This window comes from Podarcis raffonei, chromosome 6 (genome assembly GCF_027172205.1).
Source record: "Podarcis raffonei isolate rPodRaf1 chromosome 6, rPodRaf1.pri, whole genome shotgun sequence".
Classification (NCBI taxonomy): domain Eukaryota; kingdom Metazoa; phylum Chordata; class Lepidosauria; order Squamata; family Lacertidae; genus Podarcis; species Podarcis raffonei.
In genome coordinates, this window is record NC_070607.1 from 48,653,102 (window position 1) to 48,680,395 (window position 27,294).

Sequence of the window (27,294 nt, forward strand, 5' to 3'; positions counted from 1 at the left end):
CCAGGCTTCCTCCACCTGGGATTTCTAGCGGGTCCCCACCTTTGCCACGGCGGGAAGACCCAGTTTCCACGGAGCCAGTTCCTCCGGTTGGAGGAACTCCGCCATTCGCCGATGGCGCTAACCCGGAAGTCCGACTACCGGTAATTTAGGTTCACTAATTTCATTGTGTGAAAGTTACTTGGATGCAACCCCAACTTTGGACCTGCCTTAAACACTTGTGACCACTTGCAAAATTGGAATAGAGAAGGGTAACTTAACTTAAAGGGCAATTTGTGTGGAGTCTTAGGGTGTTGGCAATACTCCCCTCAACTGCGGAGGAAGCCGCTCGGGCACCTGGGGTGCCACAGGGCCTCTGGAGTCTGCCTGCCTCCTCCCACTCAGTCACCCTGCAGCTGGGGGGGGGGAGACAGCAGGTGGACTGTTCGGGCAGCGCGGAGCCTGCGTGCGCCCAAGCCACTGCGTCTCTCCCAGGAGAGATATGTGGCTCGGGTGCACTGCAGGCCCCACGGTGAGTGCCGCCTGTCCCCCCCCAATGGTGACACCCGGGACAGCCTGCTCCCCTTCCTCCGCCCCTGACTCCCCTTACTCAGCTTTACTATAAATTAACATCGTCTACTTGAAAGTGAACCAGCAAGGAATCCATTGTTACATAAGCACATCTCTGAAGTTTTAGAAATGCTTTTAAATATCTGTAGAAGGTGATTAACTACTATTGTGCCACATTTCATATTAGAGAATGTAATTTTAATTTATTGAGATGTGTTAGGCCCATTACTGTTTCCATTCATTTTCACTGTGTGACTCATAGCTTCTTTTTCGCGGGTTGTCTTTTAGGTGCGGCACAAAGTATCTGATCAGGTTATGGCTTTGAAGATGAACACACTAAGCAGCAACAGAGCAAATATGCTGAAAGAAGTCCAGCTCATGAATAGACTTTCACATCCAAACATATTAAAGTAAGAAAGGTGGGGTGTATGTTTGTATGTGGGAATGCAAATCAAGTTTCATGTACCATCTCTTATGATCCTTCATGTTTGTGGAGGTAAAGTTGAATATTCAGGTACTGTCTCTCAAAACTTCGGAGCTAAGTTTTGGATCAGTGGTTAGACTCTTGTTTATCCCTTTATTCCCAGACTCATCCTGATTCCAAATACATTTCTATTAGCTTATACAATAATTTTGACTAGCTTTCTTCTGGCCTTCTGCATTCTTAATTAAATATTATGTGTTGTATTCCACTAACTTTTACTCAGAGTAGACATTTTGAAATTAATGACCATAACTAATATGGGTCCATTAATTTCAGTGGGACTGCTCTGAGTAAAAACTGAATACAGCTGCCCTGTCATCTGCAGTTGATAAAATGCAAATTGAGCAGATGTGTCTGCAAGTTTATGTACTATAAATGTATAAATCACTTTTGCATAGGGGAGCACAAGAGGATTGGCTTATATTCTTTATGTTAAAATGGGTAATGGTGTTTAAACTTGTGCAGGGAGACTTTTATTTATATTGCATGCCACCGAAGAATGTAATTTATTTTTACAAATATTAGTTGTTTAAATCTTAATTTGCATTGTGCCTGTGTGAAGTAGTGATTTGAGCATTGAACAGAGCTCAAAGACTTTGAGGTGGGTGAGACATAGCAGTGTGCAGTTTTACAAAGTGGTTGTAAATTTAAATGAAACCCCTCTGAAATGATATTTGAGGTAGTGCTTGTTGTGGAATATTTGTTACAGTACAGTGTAAGTATTTTGCTAAAATAGAGCATTGCAAAACATAATATTACTACATGTGTTGTGGTGTTGACTGGCATTTTGACCAGAAATACTCATGCAAATGATTAGGACTCCACTGTCATCTTTTAAATCAGTATTCTTTTTCTAGCATGATTAAACAACTGCTTTGATAGTGACAAGCTCCTGAAGTCTCTAAACATCTATCTTGCTTATAGCATATCATTTCCATAGGAAATATTTTATGCAGTTCCATTTAAACCTGTATTTAAATGAGAAAACGGGGAAAATATATTCGTACAAATGAGTTTATAAAATGGGATTACAATTGCACCTGTATACTTTGAGCTTTGTGACTTCTGTTAACTAGAACTGTTCATATGAATGAAGTGCAACTTGTCTAATTTCCTCATTTCCAACGGCTGACTCTCTGCAATGCTACTCAAGTGCTTAGCACTGCACTTTTGGGAACTAGGAACATAGGATACTGCCTTAATGCTGAGTCAGACCTGATAGCAGCTCTTCAGGATTTCAGCCTGGGCCCTTCTGCATGCAGGTCCTTATAACTGAACCACAGCTCTTCTCAAAAATTGTGAGGCTAGGGTGGAATCGAAGCCAACATGGGGTTTCCAGTTCCATGTTTGTTTGTTAATGCAAATGGACAGAGGCATCTACAGAGGGGAATGGGTAAATATAAATTTCCATCTTACATAAACATATTTGTATAGTCCTGCCTCAAGATTCTCCTCCTCCCCACTTGGCACGTTGTTGCATAGGTATGTGTATGAGTGTAAATACTTGGATAGGTGACTGCCTGGAAACCACATGTATGCTACCTTGAGTTCCATGAAGAAGGGAGGATAGAAATGCAAGAAAATAAAAAATAAATAAATAGGTGTGTGCTCTGTTGGGAGTGGTGCTTTTTTTTAAGGTGTGGGGGACACAAGACTTTTTTTTCCAAGAAGAGGAAGTATGTATGCATAGGAAATGCACAAAAATTAGTGGGACAACAGCAGTGAAGGGCAACAAGGAGTGCTGGTGCTAACACGTTTTCATTAAACTAGGAACTGGATTATTTTCAGACTTTGTTTCTGCTCCACTATGCGAAATAAAGTGGGTTTTAATGGATCCTGGATCTTTTCTACTTTAGGAATGCTGAAAAAGTAAAGCATGAGATGTCATAACTTTCACTCATGGTCAGCACTTGCTATTTTCACAAGTTACGTTTTGAAGGTGAAAAATGTGTTGTCAAGCTTTTTTTCTTTTTTTTATGTGGTTCTGAGCTTTGTGTTCTATAACTTCCTTTCCTTTTAAATACTCTGATATGCCTTCAGGTAGCGGCATAGTTGCCATACAGTCAGTTTGCTGGTTAGTTATCATGTGTGATTCCATGTGCTATAATGTCCGAAGTAGCTTCATTCTTTATGCTTTATTTCATTTGAAGGCAGAACGTTGTATATTGGATAAGAAAGAAATGAGCCTATTTTATTGTTCTATTAACACAAACAGATTTTCATAGCTGAAGGCTTATTTGCTTGTTTTCCTTCAACTCTTTATGAAGTTATCCCTGTACCCCCCCCACTTAATAGGTAAGAGTACTGAAAGTTTACTCAAAAGCAGCTTACATTCTACCGCATGTTTCTTGCATCATACAGAACTTAAAAATATATATAAATGAACACTTTCCATAAGTCAGTTTTACAGTATTCCTTTTGTCAGGCATCTTGTGGTCTTTATTTTTGAAATTGTGCATTTTCACTTCTTCTTATGCTAAATAAAGTCCCAGAGTTGCCCCACACTAAAAATTAAACTATTGTTCCATTTTCAGTTATGACATATCCTAATGTCATGACAGAACTCAAAGGTACTTTCATAAAAGTCATATTTAAAACTGATAACATTTTGCAGTTGTGAGATGAACTGTAAACAATTGGATTCCTAAGCCTTTATGGCATGTGGAATCTATATTTTAAATGAATACAAAACTTAGCAGTTTATTTGTTGGTCTTTTCTGGCAGTGTGATCACATTTGGTGGTATCTTCATTGCTGTTCTCATAATCCAGATTTTGTATACCAATACTAATGTCCGGGTAGATATAAAATCTAGCTAGACAATTGCTAAGGCCAGGCCAAACATACACTTTGTTAAGATGTCCATTTCTACTTTAAGACACAGCATTGATTTCTCTACACCAAACTTCTTCTGTATGTATGAATGTAAAACGTTGTGTCAGTTAGTATTGTCCTCACCCCAAATCCTACAAATGTTTAGGAATAGGCAGAATTTAGAAATCTACTCCCCATCTTCAACTACATTGGTTCAGTATACTAGTGCTAGACAGAAACTAATATACTTAGTGATTTGTATTTTTAAAGCAGCAGCTACTAACATAATGATTCAGGTTCACTGGTAACTTGTTTTAAAGTTGACAAAATGCACTGTCTGTTTCCCATTTTAAGAAGCTGTTTACTCCTGTTTTATAGGTTTATGGGCGTCTGTGTACATCAAGGACAACTGCATGCCCTTACTGAGGTATGACTGTATAAAGTACCAAGCTATTTATCATATGTACTTCCCTTGAACTAGTTGGGTTATCTGTTATTGTCCCTAGAAACATTGTTTCCTTGGAGGTTTTTAAGCAGAGGCTGGGAGGCCACCTGTCATGTATAATCTAGTTGAGAATCCTGCATTACAGGGGGTTCGACTAGATGACATACGGGGTCCCTTCCAAATCTATGATTCTATTTTTACCCAAACATTCCAATATAATTGAATGCAAGTCTTAATTGTAAGGGTTCTATAATCAGGCCTCTTAATTTTCACTGGCACATTCCTTATTAGAATCAAGTAGGAGACCAAGTAATTGCTTAAGTCATTGCATACTATGCTACTACCACACCTATAGAACTTCTAATATACTCTAGTTCACATTTTAATATTATTGTAGTTTATATTTAAATTTCTCAGCCCTTCCTTGCCAAAGTAGAATATAAGAAAGGATGTGTTAAGAGTATCTCCGGTGTTCAAGTAATTTAATTCCTATGCTGCTTTATAAATTTGAGTGGGATGTCATTTCTGAGCACAACGGAATTACCGTATTTTTCGCACCATAGGACGCACCGGACAATAGGACGCACCTTGTTTTAGAGGGGGGAGAACAAGGGAAAAAAATTCTTCCGCTCTCTGCCCAGCGCCCCTTCAGCGAAGCGGCAGGAGGCGCTGCGCAGAGAGTGGGAGAATTTCCCCCCTCTTGTTTTCCCGCTCTAAAACAAGGTGCGTTTAAGGTGCGTTCAGGCGGCTACCTTGGAAGCCTGGAGAGCGAGAGGGGTCGGTGCGCACCGACCCCTCTCGCTCTCCAGGCTTCAGGTTCCTTTCGACCTGCTCTTTGGGGCTGGCGGGGGGAAGCCCACCACCAGCCCCAAAGAGCAGGTCAGGGAGCAGCGGAAAGGCGCAGCAGAGGGGCTGCTGCCATAGTCACGCGTCACTTCTCCAGCTGGGAGAGGGTCCCGGGCTATGGCTTCTTTAGCCCCGCGCACGCTCTCCTGGCTGGAGAGGTGACGCACGCCTATGGAGGCTCCTGCCATAGGCGCGCGTCACCTGGGAGAGGGTCGCGGGGGGCTTCTTTAGCCCCGCACGCGCTCTCCCGGCTGGAGAGGTGACGCGCGCCTATGGAGGCTCCTGCCATAGGCGCGCGTCACCTGGGAGAGGGTCGCGGGGGGCTGCTTTAGCCCCGCACGCGCTCTCCCGGCTGGAGAGGTGACGCGCACCTATGGAGGCTCCTGCCATAGGCGCGCGTCACCTGGGAGAGGGTCGCGGGGGGCTGCTTTAGCCCCGCACGCGCTCTCCCGGCTGGAGAGGTGACGCGCACCTATGGAGGCTCCTGCCATAGGCGCGCGTCACCTGGGAGAGGGTCGCGGGGGGCTGCTTTAGCCCCGCACGCTCTCTCCCGGCTGGAGAGGTGACGCGCACCTATGGAGGCTCCTGCCATAGGTGCACGTCACCTCTCCAGCCGGGAGAGCGTGCGTGGGGCTAAAGAAGCCCCCCGCGACCCTCTCTCAGGTGAAGAGGCAACGGCGCCTATGGAGGCTCCTGCCATAGGCACGCGTCACCTCTCCAGCCGGGAGAGGGTCGCGGGGGGGCTGCTTTAGCCCCGCCGCACTCTCCCGGTTGGAGAGGTGACGCGCGCCTATGGAGGCTCCTGCCATAGGCGTGCGTCACCTCTCCAGCCGGGAGAGGGTCGCGGGGGGCTGCTTTAGCCCCGCGCGCGCTCTCCCGGCTGGAGAGGTGACGCGCGCCTATGGAGGCTCCTGCCATAGGCGCGCGTCACCTGGGAGAGGGTCGCGGGGGGCTGCTTTAGCGGGGGGCTAAAGCAGCTCCCCGCGACCCTCTCCCAGGTGAAGAGGTAACTCGCGCCTATGGAGGCTCCTGCCATAGCCCCGCTTTACCTCTCCAGCCAGGAGAGGGTCGCAGGGCTATGGCGTCTTCGCTCCATAGGACGCACACACATTTCCCCTTCATTTTTGAAGGGGAAAAAGTGCGTCCTATAGAGCGAAAAATACGGTAACAGGGAGATGGAAAACAACATTGGTTTCTAAAAGGCAGGCTTGGTCACGAACTGCAGCTTTTAATCTAAAAGGACATTCTCCAGAAGTCAGAACACACTTATAGTTTGTTCATCTTGTGCCACATCTAATGTTATTCGTATGAAAGCAAGTGTCATTAATTCAGCTACTTGCCTTCAATAATTCAGAGCAGGAATATTATTAAAAAGCATATATAAACTCTATTGCATTAGCACTGGTTGTTTTTATGTTGCTAGTTAAGAAACATCTTGGATTCAAAACAGGTTTTGTTCAACAAAAAAATTGTGCTCATAGAAGTTCTGTGCATGCAACAGAGCTTCCTCTCCCTCTCCTCTGCCTGCCCCCTCATATCACCTCCAGTTTTGCACTGGAGGGTTGAGAAAACCCTTGGAGCAGATATGGGGTATGTGCGGCAGGAGGAAGGGGAGAGGAAGTTCTTATGAACTAGTTGAAGCTGCCCCACGTGCACAAGTATTTAGTTGGATACAGTCCAAGATAGTTAAAGGAATGCTATATCTTTTCTTCCTTTCAATTCCTGTTTAGGTGAGACACAGATTCATTCTGAATGAATTTTGAATGCAAAACTAGAGATCTAAAAGGGTTAGATCTAGCATAAGATTAGCACATGAACATAGTTTCAAGTGTCCAAGATTTCACATCTGTTCTTTGAGCTGGAGTCTTCTGGAAAATATTATATGTGGATCCTGTTGATGCCCTTCACTCAAGCAACAAAGATATCAAGGAAGTGTAGCAAACTTGCTAAAGGAATTCTGAAACTGAATAATGCATCTTTGCACTGTTGCAGATTTGTGTTCTGTAGAAGCGCAGAATGGCTATGCATCAAGTATTACAGGCTTCTTTCTCACATGTCTGCTTGAGAGTCTGTACACATTAAAGATTTTGAGGTTATGTGCTTATGTTTGAAGGAAGTTAGCACATCTGGTTCTTTAAGGGAAGGGAGGGAGGACTGATACCAGTCAGTCTTATTTTGAATTGCTTGCTTTAGAAATTAGTTTTCTAGCAAACCAATCACATATGTTGCCATCCTGCACTACAAATCCTCAGCTGGATGTAGAGCAACTGCAGTAATACGTTTCCAAAAACATTAATGTGGAATTAGTTGAATGAAAGCCTGAATGAAGGACAGGTGAGGGAGAGGCTATTTCTTTCAGTTATTTTCTGATCAATATGAACACACCCACCCTCCCAGGCTGCTTGTTTAAACCTGGAGCCACACTATTAGAAAGTGAATAGAGACTGGTTTTAACAGAAGAGGGGTATGTGGGTGAAGAATATAGATCTCTCCCTTCCCCCTTTCCCACTTACTTCCATATTGTCCTTCTTCCCAAGCCTTTTCAACAGCTGAGTTCAGATTGCAAGAAGGGTCAAACAGCTTTTGCATGCATGCCATCTGCTCATGGGATCATATACCTCCCCTCACTCCCTCTTCCTAAATGATTGGGACAAATCTGGATTAAACACTGATCTACTGTTACCATGTCTAGTTTGGCACCACTAGAGACAGAAAACTACAAAAGCTATGTTTGAACCATTGAACCATCAATACCACTTTCTAAGTGCATGCTCTATTGAGCTGAAAATCCCACTTGTCTCAGTGGTTACAGAACTTCTGCAAAATCAGAAATTAGAGAAGGGTGCTAAGACAGTAAGGATAGTCACATCCCACTGATTCTGAAAACTATATTGCACCTGGAGGCATCAAAGTGTGATTGCAATGAATTCTGTGGCATTGTTTTGAGTAGACTCCATCCCCTGTGGTTAACCATTCTCCCATTTGATCTTTGGTTCTTAATGATGCTTTACAGATGTTACGCTTTGAGAATATTCAATAGGAAATGCTTCCTATGCCCTCCAAATCCAGCAGTTGTTTTCAGTCTAAAGTCCTTGCAGACCATTGTGCAAGGAGGGTAGGGCACTTAATGCATATATACAAACTAGAAGCAAATGTGTAACTTATTGGGACAGAGTGTACATGCTTCTGGAGAGAAGTTTGCACCTGCTTTGCTTTTCCGAGATTTTTAGCACACTGCAATAGCTAAGCCAAGCTTTTACTTGGCATCCAAACCTGGATTGTGGTTAAGGTCTTAGCTGCCTCACCAAGCTAAAAAGTCCAGGGAGGAGCAATGTAGATTCTACAGTGGGGAATATTGTCATTTTCATGTGCTTGAAAAATTGATAGAATTTCTTTGGCTGTAGTTTGCTTTTGTTAGGTGTGGGGAATGGTGAAATTGAGGAGACTCTTCACTTTTCACCTAGAGATTGTCTTCCTATAGTTTGAAGGCTAAAGAGAAAGTCAAAGTTGATAATTTTGTCAAATTTCTTACTTTTTTGTTCTCCATAGAACACCACAACGGTGGTTCAGGAGCTCTTGTAAAGAAAGGGTTGAGCTGGAAAAGTTTTATCTGTAGGAGTAGGGTATGGGTGGTGAACCTGATCCACTGACTGGTGGTGATTTCAAGCTATATTCTGCAAGGATAAGCTGCACAGTTGAGTTCCCCACGGAGAACTATGTTGTGCATCTAATTGAACTGTGACTCTACCTGCTCCACACGTAACATCAGATGTGGATTAGATAGGTGTGATTTAGGGGAAACGGCCTCACAGACCAAATGTGACCCATGCAGGGCCTAATTTTGTCCATAGACCAGAGGTTCACATTCTTGTAGACAGGGGTAGGTACTCTTGTTAAGGGGAGAGCGACTCTTCCTGTAGTTGGGAACAAGAGGTGCCCATTACAAGGAAAGGGTTGGCTCCTTTAAATTTCACCAGCAATTACTTTAGTAAAGGTGTAGATGAAGTTTATCCTAAGCATAGTTATCCCTTCTGTATAAAGTCTATTCTGTGACAGCTGCATATTCCTTAATTAGCACTGCATATTGCTTAATTAGCTAGAGCTTGCATAGTATCTGCAAAAGTAAAAAAAAAATGCTTATTGTTGTATGGAAGCACTTTTTGATACAAATAAGTCATGTTGCAGTTAGCCATGTGGCTGTACTTTGGCATGAAATCACTCTTTGGCTTGGAAGCTGTTCTTCAGCAATTCAAGTATTCACTTGTAAACTCTCTTGAGGTCTTAATGCATATTTCATGTAGTTATTTTTAGTAACTGCCAAGGCCTTTGAGAAACTTGAACTGAGTTTGGCACTTAGTCTGCACAAATAAAAGATATTTTGTTACTTTATAAGCGTAACTTTTCCTTGTATTTTATACAAAGAATAATTTACCTTGACATTTCATAATACTCTCCAATTTAAATGTATTAATTTTTAATTATAACAAATTGGAGCTATTTTCATTTTTTAAAAGCATTGTTAAAATACTATTTTCTCATATTAAATATTTGGAACTTAATCTGGCTGAGGAACCATAATTCTCAGTGAAATTCTAAAAATTCAGGCCATCTCTGCTTCATCAGCATTTTCACAGGTAGACAATAGACTGAAATGGCTTAATTCACATGTTGCATTAAACTGGTTTAAAAGAAACTGTGGTTTAACGTGAATGTACAGGGTGCTAGTGCATCCTGTTTAAAAGTTATTGCTCCTCCCCTGCTCCTACTGCACCATCAGGAAACAAGGCAGAATCTGGCTTATCATGAGTCAGGGGCTCATGACTTGTTTACCTTAAAGAAACCATGTGCAGGAAGCCAAGGACAAACCAGTTAAATGTTTTTAAGTACAGTCCTTGAGCTTGTGTGCTTTCTCCTTTCCCCTTCTTCCCTTCACACATGGCAGTTGAAAACTTCATTTTATCCCATGCTAATGAAGATGGGTGATTACTTTGTTGCAGTGAGAAATAGCCATGCTACTGTTTGCCCCACCCTCCTTTTTCAAAGCTGGGATGATGGTACTTTCCGGCTGTTAAGCCTTATAATGAGAATTTGTAGAGGAACTGAAACTGATTACACTCAGGATTTATGTGTGGAAGCCTCTGGTTCATTTCACTTCCACTGGTGGTTCAGTTGAGACAAGTTGTGGTTTGGTAACTGGGAGTACCCAGTCACGCAGCAGGCTTCCCTTTCTATTCCTATGTCACAGAAATGATGACAAACTATGGCTAGCGAATATGAAGTGCAGGAGGGAGTTGCATGTGAGAAGGAGGGGTGGAGGAGGCATACAAACATTTGGGTGACTTGTCTTCCCCACTGTGGCATGTGTTTTGAGTTTAATTTTCTGAAATTCTTAGTTTATGGTCATCAGGTGCTAATCTTAAGCCCCAGTTCACTGATCCAATTGTTACTGCTCAGCCTAGGAAACTAAATTCTATTGCACTTTTGCGGACTTGATTACTAGTCACTAAACTCACTGTACCCCAATATCAGATTACACAGAATAACCTCAGTATAAATTGGATGGTGTGAGGATATAGCTCATGGTGCTCAGCATCCATTTCTTGTAGTTGCAAAAGTGTTCCTTCATCTGTGGAAATGTCTTCTGATTTCTGTAAGCTTACAGCCAGATCCACACATAGGCTTTTCCACATACATAGGAGGGATCATGTGGAAAGAATTAAGTGACCAGGTCCTTCACAGTCCTTAGTGTTGCTGTACTTCTTGCTGTGCTAAACCTGTTTCTCCAACTGGAGCTGCATCTTATTGCATAAGGATACAGCATACAGATTTATAAATTCATCATCTGTTCTGTTTCTTTCTCTTACCTCAATAGATATATATTAAAAGAAATGTTGTGGTAGAATTCACTTTTAAGAATGCAGCCAAGCTTTTGTAGCATTTCTATGAGTAGGTTTGTACAGGCTTTATTTTACAACTAAATATAAGTTCCATGTACTTTTTCTCTGCAGCATAGGGGAAAGGCCTATAGTTAGTTGCCTGCAAACTTAAGATCAGATTGTTGGAAGAAATTTGTGAAGCTCAGGACAAAAATAATTGCAGAATATGTGCAAACACTTATTCTTGTCCCAGTCTGGCGTTTCTGTGGGCTCTGGCTTCCATCACGGGTGTTTTGTTTCACCAGAAGCGATTTAGTCATGCTGGCCATATGACCTGGAAGGCTGTCTGTGGGCAAACGCTGGCTCCCTCGGCCTGAAAACGAGATAAGTGCCGCACCCCATAGTCGCCTTTGACTGGACCCAGGGGTCCTTTACTTTTACCTACAAATTTCTCTAATCCTGAATTCGCTAATATTTTCCTACAACCCACAGTTTCACAGGACCATACAACAACTTTGCAAACACTCAGAAGTAAAAACATCAGAATCAAGAATTTAGATCTACATGAATTTGTATTGCTGCTTAAAGTATATTCTGTCAAGGATTGTGAAGAAAGGAAACAACATTCAGCTGAGTTCCCACAACACACCCAGTAGGCCTTTCCTTCCCATCTAGCTGTTCAAGGGCAGACTTGTATTTTTAATGGAATTTGAATTGTTGGCATACTTGGAGCACAAGTATTCAGTCCTGAGCTGCCACTCTTGATGTACTTAACCCTTGTTCCAGTTGGAAAAAAGTCCTCTGTTACTTGCAAAGCCGCAGTTTGTTTTGTACATGATGGGAGCAAAAGCTGTCACATCATTACACTTTTTTACTTTACTTCCCCCCTCCCCTTGCTTAGAAGGCTATTCCAAATATATAATTAGGTGGAGCCTTATCCCTATTTTGAAGAGTTGGATTAATTTGGTTTTAAGTATTGTAGAATTGTAATTTCATTTCTACACACAATGAACTTTTAGGCCCAACTGTTAAAGCAGTGCTTATCTTGTAGCATCAGCTGGAGCAAGGCCTCATAGGATAGTTAATTTAACTGAAATGGCAGACATTCAGAGCATGCATATTTGAAATTGCAAAGACCACATCTTCCAGTACCTGCGTTGGGACTGATAACTTGTTGGGAGGAGGAGGGTGGAATAGCTTGGTAATAGAGATCCTTTCACCTGAGATTCTTGACTATGGGAGCCTGTGGGGCTGGTGAAATGAGCCATAGTCCTACTATGTAAAGAGAAATGAGCAAAGTGTTATAATTCCTCCTGGGGAAGATTTATTCAGATCTATGGTACCAAATGTTTGAGGAGACTGGATCTTGCCTTTTTTATGTGCTAACTGCATCAGCAGATGAGATTAAGTTACAGTTACAATAGACAAAGTACTCTGAAGCCAAACAGGCAATCAGCATGAAATTGGACACGTTTGCACTATCATACCCTTTCACTATTAAAGGTTTTTCTTAATTAAACCTTCATTAAAGATTTGTAGTCAAATATTTCCAGTATCTGCATACAGGACAACTCCATGCTTTACATGCCGAGCTCATTTTGCTGTGGTGACATAGCATTCAATAAACAAGAGGGTGATATCCACTGATCCACCAGTGGCACGTTACAGTTTGTGGAATGGATTCCTGCTCCCATTGCAGCCCTCTGTACATGCTGCAACTCTGTTATGGCGGCTGAGCTGTAACAGGTGCAGGGGATTAGAAAGAGGAAGTCCAGTTGCATGAGTGGAGGTCCAATTCTGTGACGTTGACTATTGCCCATAGAAGAAAAAAGAGTGATTGTGGTAAAAATGCAATGTGCTAATATACTTGTAAGCTGAATTCAAAAATGGGTAATACTAAAATACCTGGTAAGCCCAGTTTAATTATTGTCTGCAGTATAGACACCGCAAACTAATCAGTGGTTTGTTCCAAATCAATTTATGAATTGCTTCATGCAGGAAAAAGTCCCACAGTGATTTACAACACTATGCAGTTTATACACAATAAAAAGCCATTGGAACAAAACAAATATGAAAAGTGTAAATTCACAAAAACCACCCAGCAATATAAAAATAATCAGCCCACATTCATAACCAAAAGTCAGATTATTGGAACTCTTTCCAAATGCTTGTGAGAATAAAAATGTTTTTGGCTGGCACTATGAAGGTGACAAAGTCAGTGCCAAGGAAGCATCTTGGGGAAGGACAATCCATTATTTGTGGGTAGCTTCTCTTGTTGACACCCTCTGAATATCTGTTGGAGGGGGTACACAGAAGGACCTCAGATATTGATTTCACCTTCATGTGAGGAAAAGCAGTCCTTGAAGTGCTGGCGTTCATAGCCACCCAAGACTTTATATGTCAAGATTAGCACTTTATATGTCAAGATTAGCACTTTGAATTGGGGTCAGGAAAAAAATATTGACAGTCAGCACAAGCTAGCCAGAACTGAAGTTATATGTTCAGGCCAGCTAGTCCTGGTCAGTCTGGCTACCACATTCTGCACTAGCTGCAGTTACTGAATAGTCTTCAAAGGTATTTCAACATAAAACACAATGCAGTAATCTATCCTATTACCACATCACTCAAGCCAGGCTATCTGTATCCAGATAGGAAGGCTGCTGGACCACCAGCCAAAGCTGTTAAAAGGCACTTGGTGGCATGGAGCCCACTTGTTCCTTCATTGACAATGGAGGATACAGGAGTACCCCCCAGGTTTGCACACCTGTTTCTTCAATGGGATTCTGACCCATCTGGACGGGGGAAGGCTACCTACTGACTCTGCATATCTCTTGTCTGAGTTGAGCTTCAGTTTTTTGTCGCTCACCAATTCCATTATCAAGGCCAGGCACTGGTTCAGCACATCTGCCAAGACACCTCTCAGTCCTTCAAACAATGATATGCAGGAGACAAAACAATACTGAACTGTTAAGGACAATATGTTCTGAGAAAAATATGAAGGAAGTACTGCTTGTGCAAAGAAGGCTCTTTGAGAATGACGGTTGGACATTATGTAGCAGGACGGTGATCTCTTGCAGCTTAGTACCATGTAAAGGAGGTGTGGTGCATTGCAAGAAGACCTGACATCAGTATTGCTCCAAAACTGCAGATTCTCACACCAGGGAATCTGCGAACAACTGTGATTTGCAAAGTACCGTATTTTTCGCTCTATAACACGCACCTGACCATAACACGCACATAGTTTTTAGAGGAGGAAAATCCGTAGGCATGCCATCCGTAGGCATTTCCTCCATAACACGCACAGACATTTCCCCTTACTTTCTAGGAGGAAAAAAGTGAGTGTTATGGTGCAAAAAATACGGTAGATACTGTGACTCAGTTGTTTTAACTATCAAAAAAGTATGCCACTATTTTCATCCCAAAACATTTGCATGGTTCCATAGAGTGCTGGATGAAGCAAGCAGGAGAGCCATAGCTCAGTGACAGAGCATCTGCTTTGCATGCAGAAGGTCCCAAGTTCAATCCCTGGCATTTCCGGGTAGGACTGGGAATGCCCCTGTCTGAAATCTTGGAGTGCTACTGCCAGTCAGAGTAGAACACGGTGGGGAACCTCAGGCCCAGGACCGAATCTGAACCTCCAAAGCCTTTTCTAGTCAGCCATTGAGATTTTCCCAAGGTCACACCCCTCACTGTAGTGCTCCACAGCCACCTCAAGTGCTCTTGCCTGGCACGAATCTGTGCTTGAACTATGACAATGATTCTTGTTTTCTTGAATAGTAGATGGACTGTGTGTGTGTGTGTGTGTGTGAGAGAGAGAGAGAGAGAGAGAGAGAGAGAGACTGGCTGACTGACTTCTGATGTTTGTGTGGTTGAACGAAGGTAAAGATTCACATCCGTTGCTGCACCCAGTTCTTGCCACTGGCCCTATGCACCACTATCATGTGGCCCACAGAAGGTTGTCCGTGAGAGTATTTGACTGGCAAATGTTCTAGATGAGCTGATGGGTCTCCCTCAATAAAAGGCGGCTTCCTTTGTTCCTAAGCAAGTTGCTGCATTACTGGATGACCCATAAATTGAATAAAATTAATAGAATTTAAATAATGACCTGACAAACAGAATAGAGCAGAGTGCGTGCAAGACTGTTAGCATATACCATCGGAATATATTTCCTACATGTATGTTCATGGGCACCTCTCTTTTAATTATGTCAGTAACCACGCAGGCACAGTGGATCCTGGAAGACTAATTTTTGCTGCATCAGAAACTTGCATTTGCCTGGGGCATATAACTGTTGCTTCCAAAGGGCAATCTGCGTTAATATGCACAATTAATTTGCTTGTAGTGGAAATCGGTACATAACCTAGTCCTGGTCCACAAGTGGTAAACAACTGCACTTTTTTGTGAGGTGGCCTTGAACTCTCCTGGCATAATATGTTGAGAAACTTGAGCTGGCTCCTAAAATCTGGGCCAAGTAGTTTGGCATCTAGCCAAGGAACACTTCGTTTTGATCCTCTTTAGATCCTCAAGTATTCTGGACAGCTAGAAATTAACAGTTCTTTGATTTGTAGCTCAGTGGATGATACAGTTGCTGGGTCACTGGTTTGTGTTAAAGCAGGGGTGTCAAACTCAAATTCATTGGGGGCCGCATCAGCAGTTTGGTCACCCTCAAAGGGCCGGTTGTATCTGTAGGACTATGTAAAGGACATGTAAAATGGAGGTTTCCTGTATAGAATGGCCGGCGCCGCTAGTGGGCAGATGTTCTCTGGCTTGTAGGCTGCCGCGCATGCGCTGAAGAGGCGGCTTTCTTGTGTCAAAAAAAAAAGAAGCGAGAATAAAAGGTGAAGGCCGGCGGCAGCTACACGGGCCACATGACGAGGTCTGGTGGGCCGGATTCGGCCCGCGGGCCTTGTGTTTGACACCCGTGTGTTAAAGTAATCCCACTTGGATATAAATTTTTGGTCTCATTGTATTTAAAAAGGGGTGCAAATATAGAATGAATGTTGTATATTCTTTGTGCACATGAATTTCTTCAGCTCTTGCAGTTTAACAAGTGGGACTTATTTGATAGTACTCTACAAGCCTGAAGTCTGGGCTGACTTGCAGAAATATTGCGCTACAGTGTGTGGTGTTTAGCAGTTAGAAATCTACTACATGAGAACTCTTTTTATAGTAGAAATACAGGGAGAGAGGAGAACCTTGAATTACTTCATGCCACCACCTGCTGGCAAAAACTCACCATGTTAATTGAAATCTAGGATGATGTCTCAGTTATCAGTTGTTTTGTCTGCACTACCTCTTTCCAGTTGTCATTTCCTCCTCTTTTGGTGTATACTGTGCTTTAGGGAAGGGTCATAGCTCAGTAGCAGAGCACGTGTGTTGCATGCTAAAGGGCCCAGGTTCAATCCCTGGCTTGTCTAGGTAGGGCTGAGAATGTCCCTTGGCTGAGATGATGGATTTTTCGAAGCTAGCCGACCTGACTAGAAGAGTCTGTGACCAGAGGGAGGAGGATTACCAGGAAGAATGGACGAAATTTAAAGACTATTTAGTTAAATATGTTAAGTTAAATTAATTGTAAAGGCTTGCAAATACCAGATAGGCTTAGGACTTAAATATGTAATGTGATAAATTACTATGTTGAAATTTAGATTGGGAAAGAAAGAAAGATGTTAAGTGATTAAGTTAATTTTATGAGAATATAGGTTTTGGAAAACCTTTAAAATGATATACACTGAAATTCAACCAAGGGGATATGAGGAAGTCGCTTAACAATGTTAATAAGATTAGTTTTAATAAGTTTAGGATTTATGATTGTTTGTTTATTTGTTTGCGTGTTTAAACATTTTGTGGAAAACTAATTTAAAAAAATTGGAAAAAAAGAGAGAATGTCCCTTGGCTGAAACCCTGGAGAGTCACTGACAGTCAGTGTTAACAATATTGAGCTAGATGGACCAAAGGTCTGACTCAGCCTTGACAGCTTCCTGTGCATTCATGAAAAACGGGTCAAGAACATATCCCAAGTGGGGTCCCTAAGACTGTTGGATGGCACCTTGTATGCCTCCTACCAGCAACTGAGGCAGCCTAGTTTGTGCCAAACATATTGCTCTGCTTTCCTTTGGACCACATCAGTGAGGCCGGGGGAGGGGGTCTTGTCCGTCTGGGCAGCTCAGGACCTCCATACACACTGGAAAGTTACTTCTGTACTGCTAATACAGCAGTTTGTCTTCACCCCTGGACGCACACTCCGTTGTCTCTCGAGATAGATGGATGCCAACAAGGAGGATGTCCAGGAGTTATTGGGGATGCATTCACCTACCAATCTTAAAGTTAATAGATTATTTACTTTTATGATTGTTTGGTTTGAGTTAGTATATCATTAATACAGTTGGAGGAACTTACATTTGCCCCACTAAATCCAAGAAGAAATTCCTCACCTGTCTGTACTTTGAAGTTTAACTGTGGTTCTTTTCTTTTCTTTTTAATTTTTAAAATATATTTTCAGTATATCAACTGTGGTAACCTAGAACAGCTGTTGGATGGTAATCAACACCTGCCTTGGACAGTAAGGGTGAAGCTGGCACTGGACATTGCTCTGGGACTCACTTACCTCCACTATAAGGGCATTTTCCATCGGGATCTGACATCCAAGGTACCATGCGTCCCTATCAAATGAAACCATTTGGCAATAGATGTGTATTACTTAGCGGACTACAAACAATCTTGCGTAGTCTTACTTTTCTCCAGCCCCACTCAGTGCCTCAAACTGTAAAACTGTTACGTAAAATGTCACTTTAAAAGATTGCGAAAAAACACTGAAAACATAGTTTAGTGGATTAAACTTTCCCAGAACAACTCATGTTGTGTAGATGTCTGAGAAGAAACTAACCTGAAGTAGAGGTCACAAATAAATGAGTTAGGATTAAGTTCATGGGAAGGTGGTTGCACAACTTCTTTAATTTGTTCGCAGCAAGTTATTCAAACTTCTAGTTCCCAAAGCCTAGAGATCCAGCTGCTACACATTTTATAATATAAAACTACAAAAAGATGCAGGCATAGAGACTTGTCTCTGTGTCCCACCCTACTTTCCTAAAGGTTTATTGCTGTATATTTAAATGTTCCCCATAACTTCAGATACATTCAACATTGTTCTACAGGTGACCTAAACTGCTACAGAGCAACACTAAGCTGTAGTAGTTTTACTCCAGCAACTGTTCAACTGATGGATAAAACATGGCTACAAATAATTGCATAAACTCTGTTTTTCAAGATGCCTTGTCATTACGACTATTTAACATTGTAGCTAGTAATATGAAAATCATTTCTTTCCTTATAAATGTCCCATTGTAATTGCAAACTGATGAGGAAAGCAATCAGAAATTTATCACCTTGACAATTATCTGTTGTTTTGGCACTAATTCATAAACAACACTATTATAAACCGCTAATGATTAAAAAATAGTGATAGTGGTTTTTTAAATGTGCCATAGGTAAAATGCAGAGTTACGATGAAGGTTCTCATGCCAAAACTGCAAATGACCAGCTGGGATGCACTTTAATAGTCTGCCAACTCTGGGGAGATGGGACAGAATGGAATAAAGAGTTACTGTCTCCAGTGGCGTAGCGTGGGTTGTCAGCACCCGGGGCAAGGCAAGTAATTTGCGCCCCCTAACCCGTGGATTTGCCCTAACCCCAGATGTTGCGCCCGGTGCGGCCGGGCCCCCCTGCACCCCCCACGCTACGCCACTGACTGTCTCTGTTCTTGGGAAGCAAAGCATCCCAAATGCCACATCTTCTGTTTATATGAGTATTTCCAGACTTCAATATACTGATTTTTGTAACTGAACTGTGGTCTTTTTGAAACTAATTCAAATAGAGGGCAAATATTAACAGGTGGTATACTTATGGCTGAAGAGTTGTGTGAGCCTTGAAAGTAATTAGGTTATGCCTGAAACACTAAGATGAGAAGCTTTAGTACAACAGCACTTAGGCTGCACTGATATCACATAATAGTGTAAAATTGTTTGGTGTTACAATATTGGTGAGCAAATCATAATTCCTGTTAGTGTTGCCTGTGGTTTCACTCTATCTTACTATTTAAGTGATTGAGATACAAACGATGAATTCTCCCGTTTGAATCAGCCCTGGACTCACTAGGTAGCCTTAAAAAAGCCACACCCTCTCAATGTCGACCCCTCTCCCCATTTGTACTATGATGATATCTACCTTTATAGATAGTTAGAATTACAACAGTATAATGTGCAACCTTTTTGAACCCTTTAAATCGGGGGTAGGGAAGCTTTAGCAGCTGGTGGGCCATTTTGGCAGCTCCCCCATCCCCTGTAGACCAATTTGACAGCTGGGTGGAGCTGTCCACTCAAATTACCTGACTTCAACATGACATCAGATGACGCAGAGTAATTATTTTCCTTTGTCGCCATGGCTTGAGCCATGCCAGTAGATTAAAATCATTTGAATCACCAGCTTGAATTCAAGCTGGGAATACAAAGTAATTGGTTCTTTCAGCAGCACCAATCCTCACTTGCCAAGGAACAACTGGGAGCACACTCCAAATCATTTCTTGGCTGCTGTGTGTCTACCTGCTGCATACTTGACATCACAGGTATGGGGTATAGAATTGTAGAGTTGGAAGGGACCCCGTGGGCAATCTGTTCCAACCCTCTGAGAGGCAGGAATCTCACCTTGCAATCCCCCATCCACTTTGAAACCAAAGCAGACCTGCTTAGCTTTGCAAATGTGCTAGCAGTTCTATTTCCTGGCAGAAAGCCCCATTTAATTCAATAGGATTTTCTTCTGGGTAGGCGTGGTTAGGATTGTACTGCAAACCTCCTTTGCCAATATCTATCTGACTTGTTCATGTTTTCTAGGTAGGATCCTAAGAGGTTTTATATTTAAGCCCAGCAAAGCCCCTAATGGTTGAACATCTTTATCAGTATCACAAAGGACTTGTGTTGAACAGCTAAAATATTTGCATTTCTCACCATTTCTTCTTTGCTTTTAAACACACAGCCTGAGAGGCATTCTGTGAAGCACAGAAGCTCTGGCTGAGGGTCCAGTTCTTTTCCTCATTTGAAAAATAGTAGCATTTTTGCTTGTATGCTTTCCAGCCAGATGCACATGCATGAAGCTTACAAGGAGAGACAGACAGCTCAGGGTTTTTTGAGGAAAACATCCTTGTGGACCATTTTGGGATCCTTATCAGACTAACGACCAAAGGTTCTTCCCTGCACCCTGGTCTAAATGCAAAATATACTGAGAACACTGTGGAGAATGAGGAGTAGATTTCCATGTTGCCATTATGCTTCTTGAAAAGTTTTCAAGTTTGACAAGCCAGAGTAGTACAAAAGCTCCATAATCCTAAAATTAAAAATCCTAAAATAGAAATACCAATGTTACTTAAATGATAACAATTCTACTCAGCATATTTTTTTATGCTAGCCTTTTTCCTACCTTCCTTTGATTTATGGAATTGCTATTTAAGCTTTATATTTGGATTTAGATAATTTGCTTGTAAAACCTTCAAGTTGGCAGAAAGGAATAATGAAAAAGGATGAGAAGCAGGAGACAATGAGTTATTGTGAGGATGCATTTCTTACCTGTTAATGTTTTTAGATAAATCTGTTTGTCTGAGACAAACTTTTACAGTGCAAAATTGTCTGAACTTTCTCTTGTTTATATATATATATATAGAGAGAGAGAGAGAGAGAGAGAGAGTTTATATCACACTTTTCAGCATAAATTGAGACTCTTAAATGACTTCATTTAGCAGACATGGATTTCTTTAGCAATACTGTAAAAGTTGTATGTAACCATTAAGACAGCAGCAGGATCATATTGTCCCATTTGGCTGTTTTAGCTAATGTGAAGGAAACTGTGGTAACATGCCTGAATATAAAGCAATCCTTCTTTGCTTTCCGCAGCACAAAGAAAATTAATGGAAACTGCATTGGGCCTGAACAAGCTATTGCTAGTGGATATCTTTTCTTATGTGAGAAGAAAATAAATGTTGAACTTCCTTAGCAGGATTACACTGTGCAAAGCAGATGTTAAGCTCTCTCAACACACAAAAGGAGCTTTATGTTCACTCACATCTGTTTATGTATAAACATTTGTTAACTCTTTGGAGCTCAGTTTCAGCTTCTTTAAGTGAAGATTTCAGCCTAAGGAATAACTCAGGTTGTATAAACTTCCAGAATTGTATCTCTGGGGAAGTCTCCACAGAGAGATTTGATCATGTATTATTGGACTTTTTTATACATGCAATGTAGCAATACATTCCACAGAATTTGAATCTGCATAACGAGGGGCCGTAGCTCAGTGGTAGAGTGCAATATTTGCATACAGAATATTCCATGTTCAATCCTTGGCGCCTGCAGCCTGTGAAAAGCCTCTGTGCAAGACCAGTCAGGGTAGAGGGTACTGGGCTAGATAAATAGAGCAGTGCTAGTCCCACCCACCATGTTTCAGATGGCGATGGGTGATTGGACATACAAAAAGCGCCTCTCTCATTGACCTCAGTGGACGGGAAGATTAAAGTAGGGCAGATGGCAGTCCTTTAAATATCCTGGACTGAAACAAATAGGGTTTTAAAGACAATGACTTTGAATTTTGCCTTAAAACAGTATGGTAGCAAACCTGATTTTTTTTCCCCTCAAAACCTATTGCTAGCCTGTCACTCCTTACTAACCAAGAACACTCCTGATTGTTCAGATTAAATTCATTCTAAATACTTATTTTCAGGGATGTTATAGTGATAGTAAGTATTCCGAGTAAATGTCACCATTGGTTCCCAGTCTGATTGCCTTCTCTTTATCAAAATAAATATAATTAAAAAGTTTCCCAGAGACCTTCTGTGAAGCTCAATCCAGGGACATATCTATAAGAAATGCTCACAGTTGCCTTGTAGAGCACAGCTTGGCTAATCAGTGATGTGGGTTTTCTGGAATAATTTTCTGATGTCCTTGTAGTGTTATCTGATTTAGCAGATTGCCCATGTTAATTCGGGTCTCAATACATATTACTATTTGAACTGAAATTTGATTAGAGAAGAAACTAAATAAGGCACAATTAATATGGCTTAAAATTGGGCTTAAAAAAATCTATAAAAATCTACCTATGTACACATAGATCATAGATTTGTAGAGTTGAAAGAGACCCAAAGGATCACCTAGTCCTGCAAATGCAGGAATTGCAGCTAAAAAATAGCTGACAGGTAGATTTAAACACTTCCAATGAAAGAGAGTCCCTTTCCCTTCCAATGTAATCCCTTTCCACTGTTGAACAGCTCTTACTGTCAGAAAGTTCTTCCTAATGATTAGTTGGAATCTCCTTTCTTGTAATTTGAACCCACTGGTTCAGGTAAAACACGATGCTTTACAAATAGCATTCTAAAATAAACACAGGAAAAACGGAGGAAGTGGGAGGGAAATGGAGGCAGAGAAGAACATGGTGGTTTCAATTACACACACTTTGACTTAGTTACAGTAAGGTATAGTTACTGGGGTGAAGGGGCAGCAATTTCAGAGAGTACAGGAAAAGGGAAGTTTTGAGCGAGATAATGAATAGGAATGAGTTTAGGAGACAAACTGTGGGTGGGTGCCATAATGATTGAAAAGGGTATCTCAAGCAGAGTTTGACATGAAGTTATGTTCAAACAAATTCAAAGCAGTTATTCTTACTGGAATACTTGTAAAAGTTTGGACAATAAGATGTGCCTCCCATGCATTCTTTACATTTAAGGAAAAAAATATTGAAGGCTAATGCAGGAAAGCAAATGGAATAGCAACCACTCACTGATCAGCAGCATAATTTTTTTTGAGAAATACAACTCTGTATTCAGGGTATATAGTTTGAAAGTTCATAAACTGTAAGAGAAAGCTTGATTTCATTGTATTCTACTAAAAGCTTCTTAAGTAGGTAGAAAAATTACTTGCCATATGAAGCACCAAAAAAGAACCCTAGCATTATCAAATGGCTGCTGCCCAACATATGGTTACTTCTACACCAACTGCTGAATTTTCATCGTGGTTTTAACATTGCTGTATGATTAATGTTATCCCTCTAGGATTTAGCTGCATTTTGCTGTGAACAAATAGTTTACCACAAGCAAGCTGAATGAATGCATTCTTTGACGAGAGATAACAAAGGCCATAATTGAGAAGCTTTAGTGTGTGTTGGGTTGGCCTGATTCAGTTGACCTTGTGCAGTTTTTTAAAACTCAAAGTGAGCTGTGTGTGCTATAACTGATCCAGGTTAAAATAAAATAAATATTAATTGGGACCTAGGAGTCAAACAGGAATCTCTGTGTGTCCATGATAGAAGTACAATGAAGATCTGAGACCCCTCCCTTCCTCCCCCTCCCCTTTCCTATCTGCTCTTTTTATGAGCAGGCAAGTACCTGAATTTATTTGCTGCTTTTGCAGGTTACAACTCAAGAGAAGTCCATAAAGATACTGCTGCCTGCTGTTAACATGGATGTGTGTGTTACACACAGTGGGCAATGCAGTTGTGCAAGAAATTAAACTGGACAAAACTAAAACAGAACAGAACTTTGCTATACTTTCATTTTATAATGAAAGGCTAACAGTGGCCAGTGCCAGAGGCATCAGTACATTAGAGAGAACAGTACACAGACCAGAATGCTTAATTTCCCCCATCTGCTCCTTGTCTTTGACAGTTAAGTATCATTGTAATGATGTGGCCATTGCTCTCCAAATCCCGTAAAGACTACAGTTCACAGTCCTAGTTAACCTACAAGATTTTGGCTAAGTGAGACTTGACAGTGGCTTGCAGACATTGCAAGCAAGTTATTTTTTAATTTTAAAATAGATTAAATGTATGTAAGCAAAATCCCAAAAATGTTCTGAATGGAAATATCAAATTAATGTTCTACCTGAGATCTTAAAATCAGTAAAAGGCAAAACAAAAAACAAAAAACACTGTCCTTAAACTACAGCCTAAATGCAGTGTAAACCTAGAAATTATAATTCATAGTAGTAATAATCCATGAACTGAATCTAGCAGTGATTTCACTGAAAGATATCAAACAGCACAAGAGCCCAATGTATCATATTTGTTCCTTGTTCTGTTTGGAACTCATTCCTATATGTGTTTGCTCAGAAATCTTGCTGCGTTCAGTATGATTTGCTCCCAAATGTGAATAGAATTTCCAGCCTTATGGTGCAGTTGTATACTTGTTGAGAATTCCTACTGTGTTCAAGGGGAATTGCTCCTAATAAGCATGTTTAAGAGTGGATCCTTAGGCTGCAATCCAAAACATACTTACCTGGGAGTAAGCCTCCTGAATGTAATGTGGCTTACGTCTGACTCAGCGAGCATAGAATCGCACTCCTAGTTTCTCTAGCCTCCCCAATGTTCCTGTGCTATTGGGTAATTATTCAGGTAACTGTTGCATATTTAGAATTGGGATGGACATTCTTTTTCCCAGTCAAACTGTTTAAACCAGAACAGATTGCTAAAAAAATGAGCAGTAGCTTTGGCTGATCTTCAGATCAGTCATACCTGGAGATTGCAGAAGCCAGAGTTTTAGTAGGTATATTTGCCTAGGACTGTATAACTAGTCCTCAAATACATACACCTGGCTGCCTATTGGCCACCAGGCCAATTTCAGTTTTATTTCTGACACACAAACCCCTAAATGGCATAATAGGGGCCTGATTATCTGAAGAAACACCCCATGTTGTTCTGGCCAGGCTTTGTGGTTGGAGGCTCCTCTGGCAGTGCCATTGCTGACTGAAGTCACAAGATGACGCACCAGAGGGTCTTGGCAAGAACACTCCATTTGTGGTACATTCGCTCCCCTCAGAACTTCACCTGGTGCATACTTGTCTATATTTATGCACCAGCTAATGACTTATCTCTTCAGCCAGCCCTCTTAAATTTGTGGTGCATGTGCCTGCATTACAATGAGAGGTGTTCCTTGTAATACCTGACAGATGGATTAGTTACTATGATTAATGGTTTGTTAGTTGATTGTATATTTAATTTTGTGAGCTGTCTCGAGATCGCTTCTGATGAAGGGTGGGATACCATATAACACACACTCTTACTTGCATTGCTTCCTAGTTTTAAGTTTTTAATGGTGGGATTCAAATGTGGACCACACTAATTCCCCTCTTCTTTTCATTCAGAACTGTTTGATAAAGCATGATGAGAATGGATATTCTGCTATAGTTGGTGACTTTGGCTTAGCAGAGAAAATCCCAGACTTCAGGTAAGTAGCATTGTCAGCATGAATCAAAATGAGGAATATTACTGCAAACATAAAATATGGGGGAAATCCTCAGCCGTGGGAATAAAATGGTAAAGAAATTTAAAGGTACAGTCTGAAAATTCAGTAAAGCTTTTAATCTGTCAAACAAGTAGTGACCATTCACAGCAGCAGGTATTGGTTATAAGTTATTTAACAGAATCAACTTCTCATTGCTAATACCTGCAGTGGGAGAGAGAACCGTTTTGTATATACAAACAGAATTAAACTTGCCAAACAGGGCAAACAAAATCAAATATAGTTATTAGTTCTAATTCTTCTATTTCATGCTAGATTTCTTTTTGAATTTCTTCTAATAGAGAGTGGCAGCTTTCAGATCAGCAGCAACCTGCAAAACCAAAGCTGAAGAAGAACAGGACTGTATTCCACCTGTTTGCAATTATTGGCTTTTTTTAGCCTACCTATTTATATTTTCTCTCTTGTATGCCCCAGTGTGTATATGTATCTGTCAAGTGAGGATAACAGTCCCAGCAGCAACTTATGAAATGGACTCCAGACCATGAAAGCTTATGCCATAATAAATTGGTTAGACTTTAAGGTGCTATAAGCCTCTTTGTTTTAGCTGCAATAGACTAAGACTGAAGTTGCTCTGGGAGTTTTTACCATGAGTTTGCATAGTGGCTAAATGAGGTCATCTCCTAAAAAAGATAGATGTTGGTGCTCACCTTGACATGCACCTTTTGATCCTCAGTGTTTGCTGCACTATATGTTTGCTCAGTGATGAATATAAGTACTTTGCACATGCTCAGGTATTCTTCCTTTACACGATCCACATCTGAGTTCTCTCACTGAAATCAGTTCTTGAAAGTTCTATACAGTTCTTTCAGATATCATCACATCACTTAGAAACCTTTCTCCTTGCCTTCCTGTTTTTCATTTTCTTTTTAAAAAAAGATATCAAAATGGTTTAACTGCTGTGTAAAGCACCATGAATACTAATGAGTGGGGTACTGTAAAATTACTATTTTGACCCTGAACATACTTCAAGCAGTTATGCAAATCAATATTGTCATATTCTTCCCGCTGGATAAGTGATCCATTAATGAACTGAACAGTTCGGGTGAAACAAAATTAAACTAAAAAATGTACTGACTTGACACAGCTGCTCTGTAAATATAGAAATGAATTATTTCAATTTCTAGGAAGCTTCCGATCATGCTTCCTAAGTAGAATTGTCTGAATTTTCTAGGGAGAAATTTCTGAATAGTCTGATTTGTCATGGGATATTTTGTTCAAGATAAGGGTTATCTGCTACTGAATGGTGTTCTGAAGTGTCAACTGTTGCATGTTAATGATATCTGAAGACTTGCTCTAAAGAGCCTAGAACTATGAAGAGGCCTTTCAGGAGAAAGGACAGAAGCTCTTTTGGCTTGCAGTGGTACTCTGGCCACTTCACACTTCACCTCTGCTCTCTCCATCACCTTCTGTTGCCCAGACAAATAGAATCAATATGAATGGCAAGAGAACAGCTTGTACTTGTTCCCATGCTGAAAGTGAAAGGAGTTGCAAAGAAATGCTTAATTTGCCAGTTTCTAACCACCTCTCTCTTCAAATGTTTAAAGTGAGAAACTGCCAGTGGTGGGCTCTCCTTACTGGATGGCACCTGAAGTGCTGAGAGATGAGCCATATAATGAAAAGGTTGGTCTTCTTTAATTATACATCAGTTAATAGATACTGGGTTGCTGGTTGCCTGGCATAGTTGGGGGTGGGGAATTTGTGAGCATCTGTAGCTTTAAAGCTGTTCTAACATGATAGTAATTAATACGTTTAGCTGAATGGGTCCTACGTAGAAAATTCAGTTGGAATCTGCTCCTTCCTGAACATGATTTCAGAGTTCTGTGGATTACTATAGATCTCATCTGAATAGAACGACAGCACTTTTTATTTCATTAAGTGGAATAAATATCCAAGGTTTCTGTTTTTCTTAATTTTCAGAGTAGCAAAAAATGGGTTTCTCAACCTTTACAGTTTTATTATGA

The 27,294-nt window shown here is 41.1% G+C and overlaps 1 protein-coding gene across 5 annotated transcripts in view; it reads left to right on the forward strand.

Moving 5' to 3' along the window:
• Positions 1 to 27,294, forward strand: part of TESK2 (testis associated actin remodelling kinase 2) — a 56,316-nt gene that overhangs the window by 19,942 nt on the left and 9,080 nt on the right. For 3 of the 5 annotated variants that reach the window (XM_053392611.1, XM_053392612.1, XM_053392614.1), the window contains exons 3-7: positions 835 to 956; positions 4,222 to 4,270; positions 17,510 to 17,656; positions 25,176 to 25,258; positions 26,878 to 26,953. In XM_053392611.1, coding sequence (XP_053248586.1) covers positions 835 to 956; positions 4,222 to 4,270; positions 17,510 to 17,656; positions 25,176 to 25,258; positions 26,878 to 26,953 — 477 coding nt within the window. The remainder of the gene's footprint in view (positions 1 to 834; positions 957 to 4,221; positions 4,271 to 17,509; positions 17,657 to 25,175; positions 25,259 to 26,877; positions 26,954 to 27,294) is intronic. The other 2 variants (XM_053392615.1, XM_053392616.1) reach the window with 2 other exon arrangements.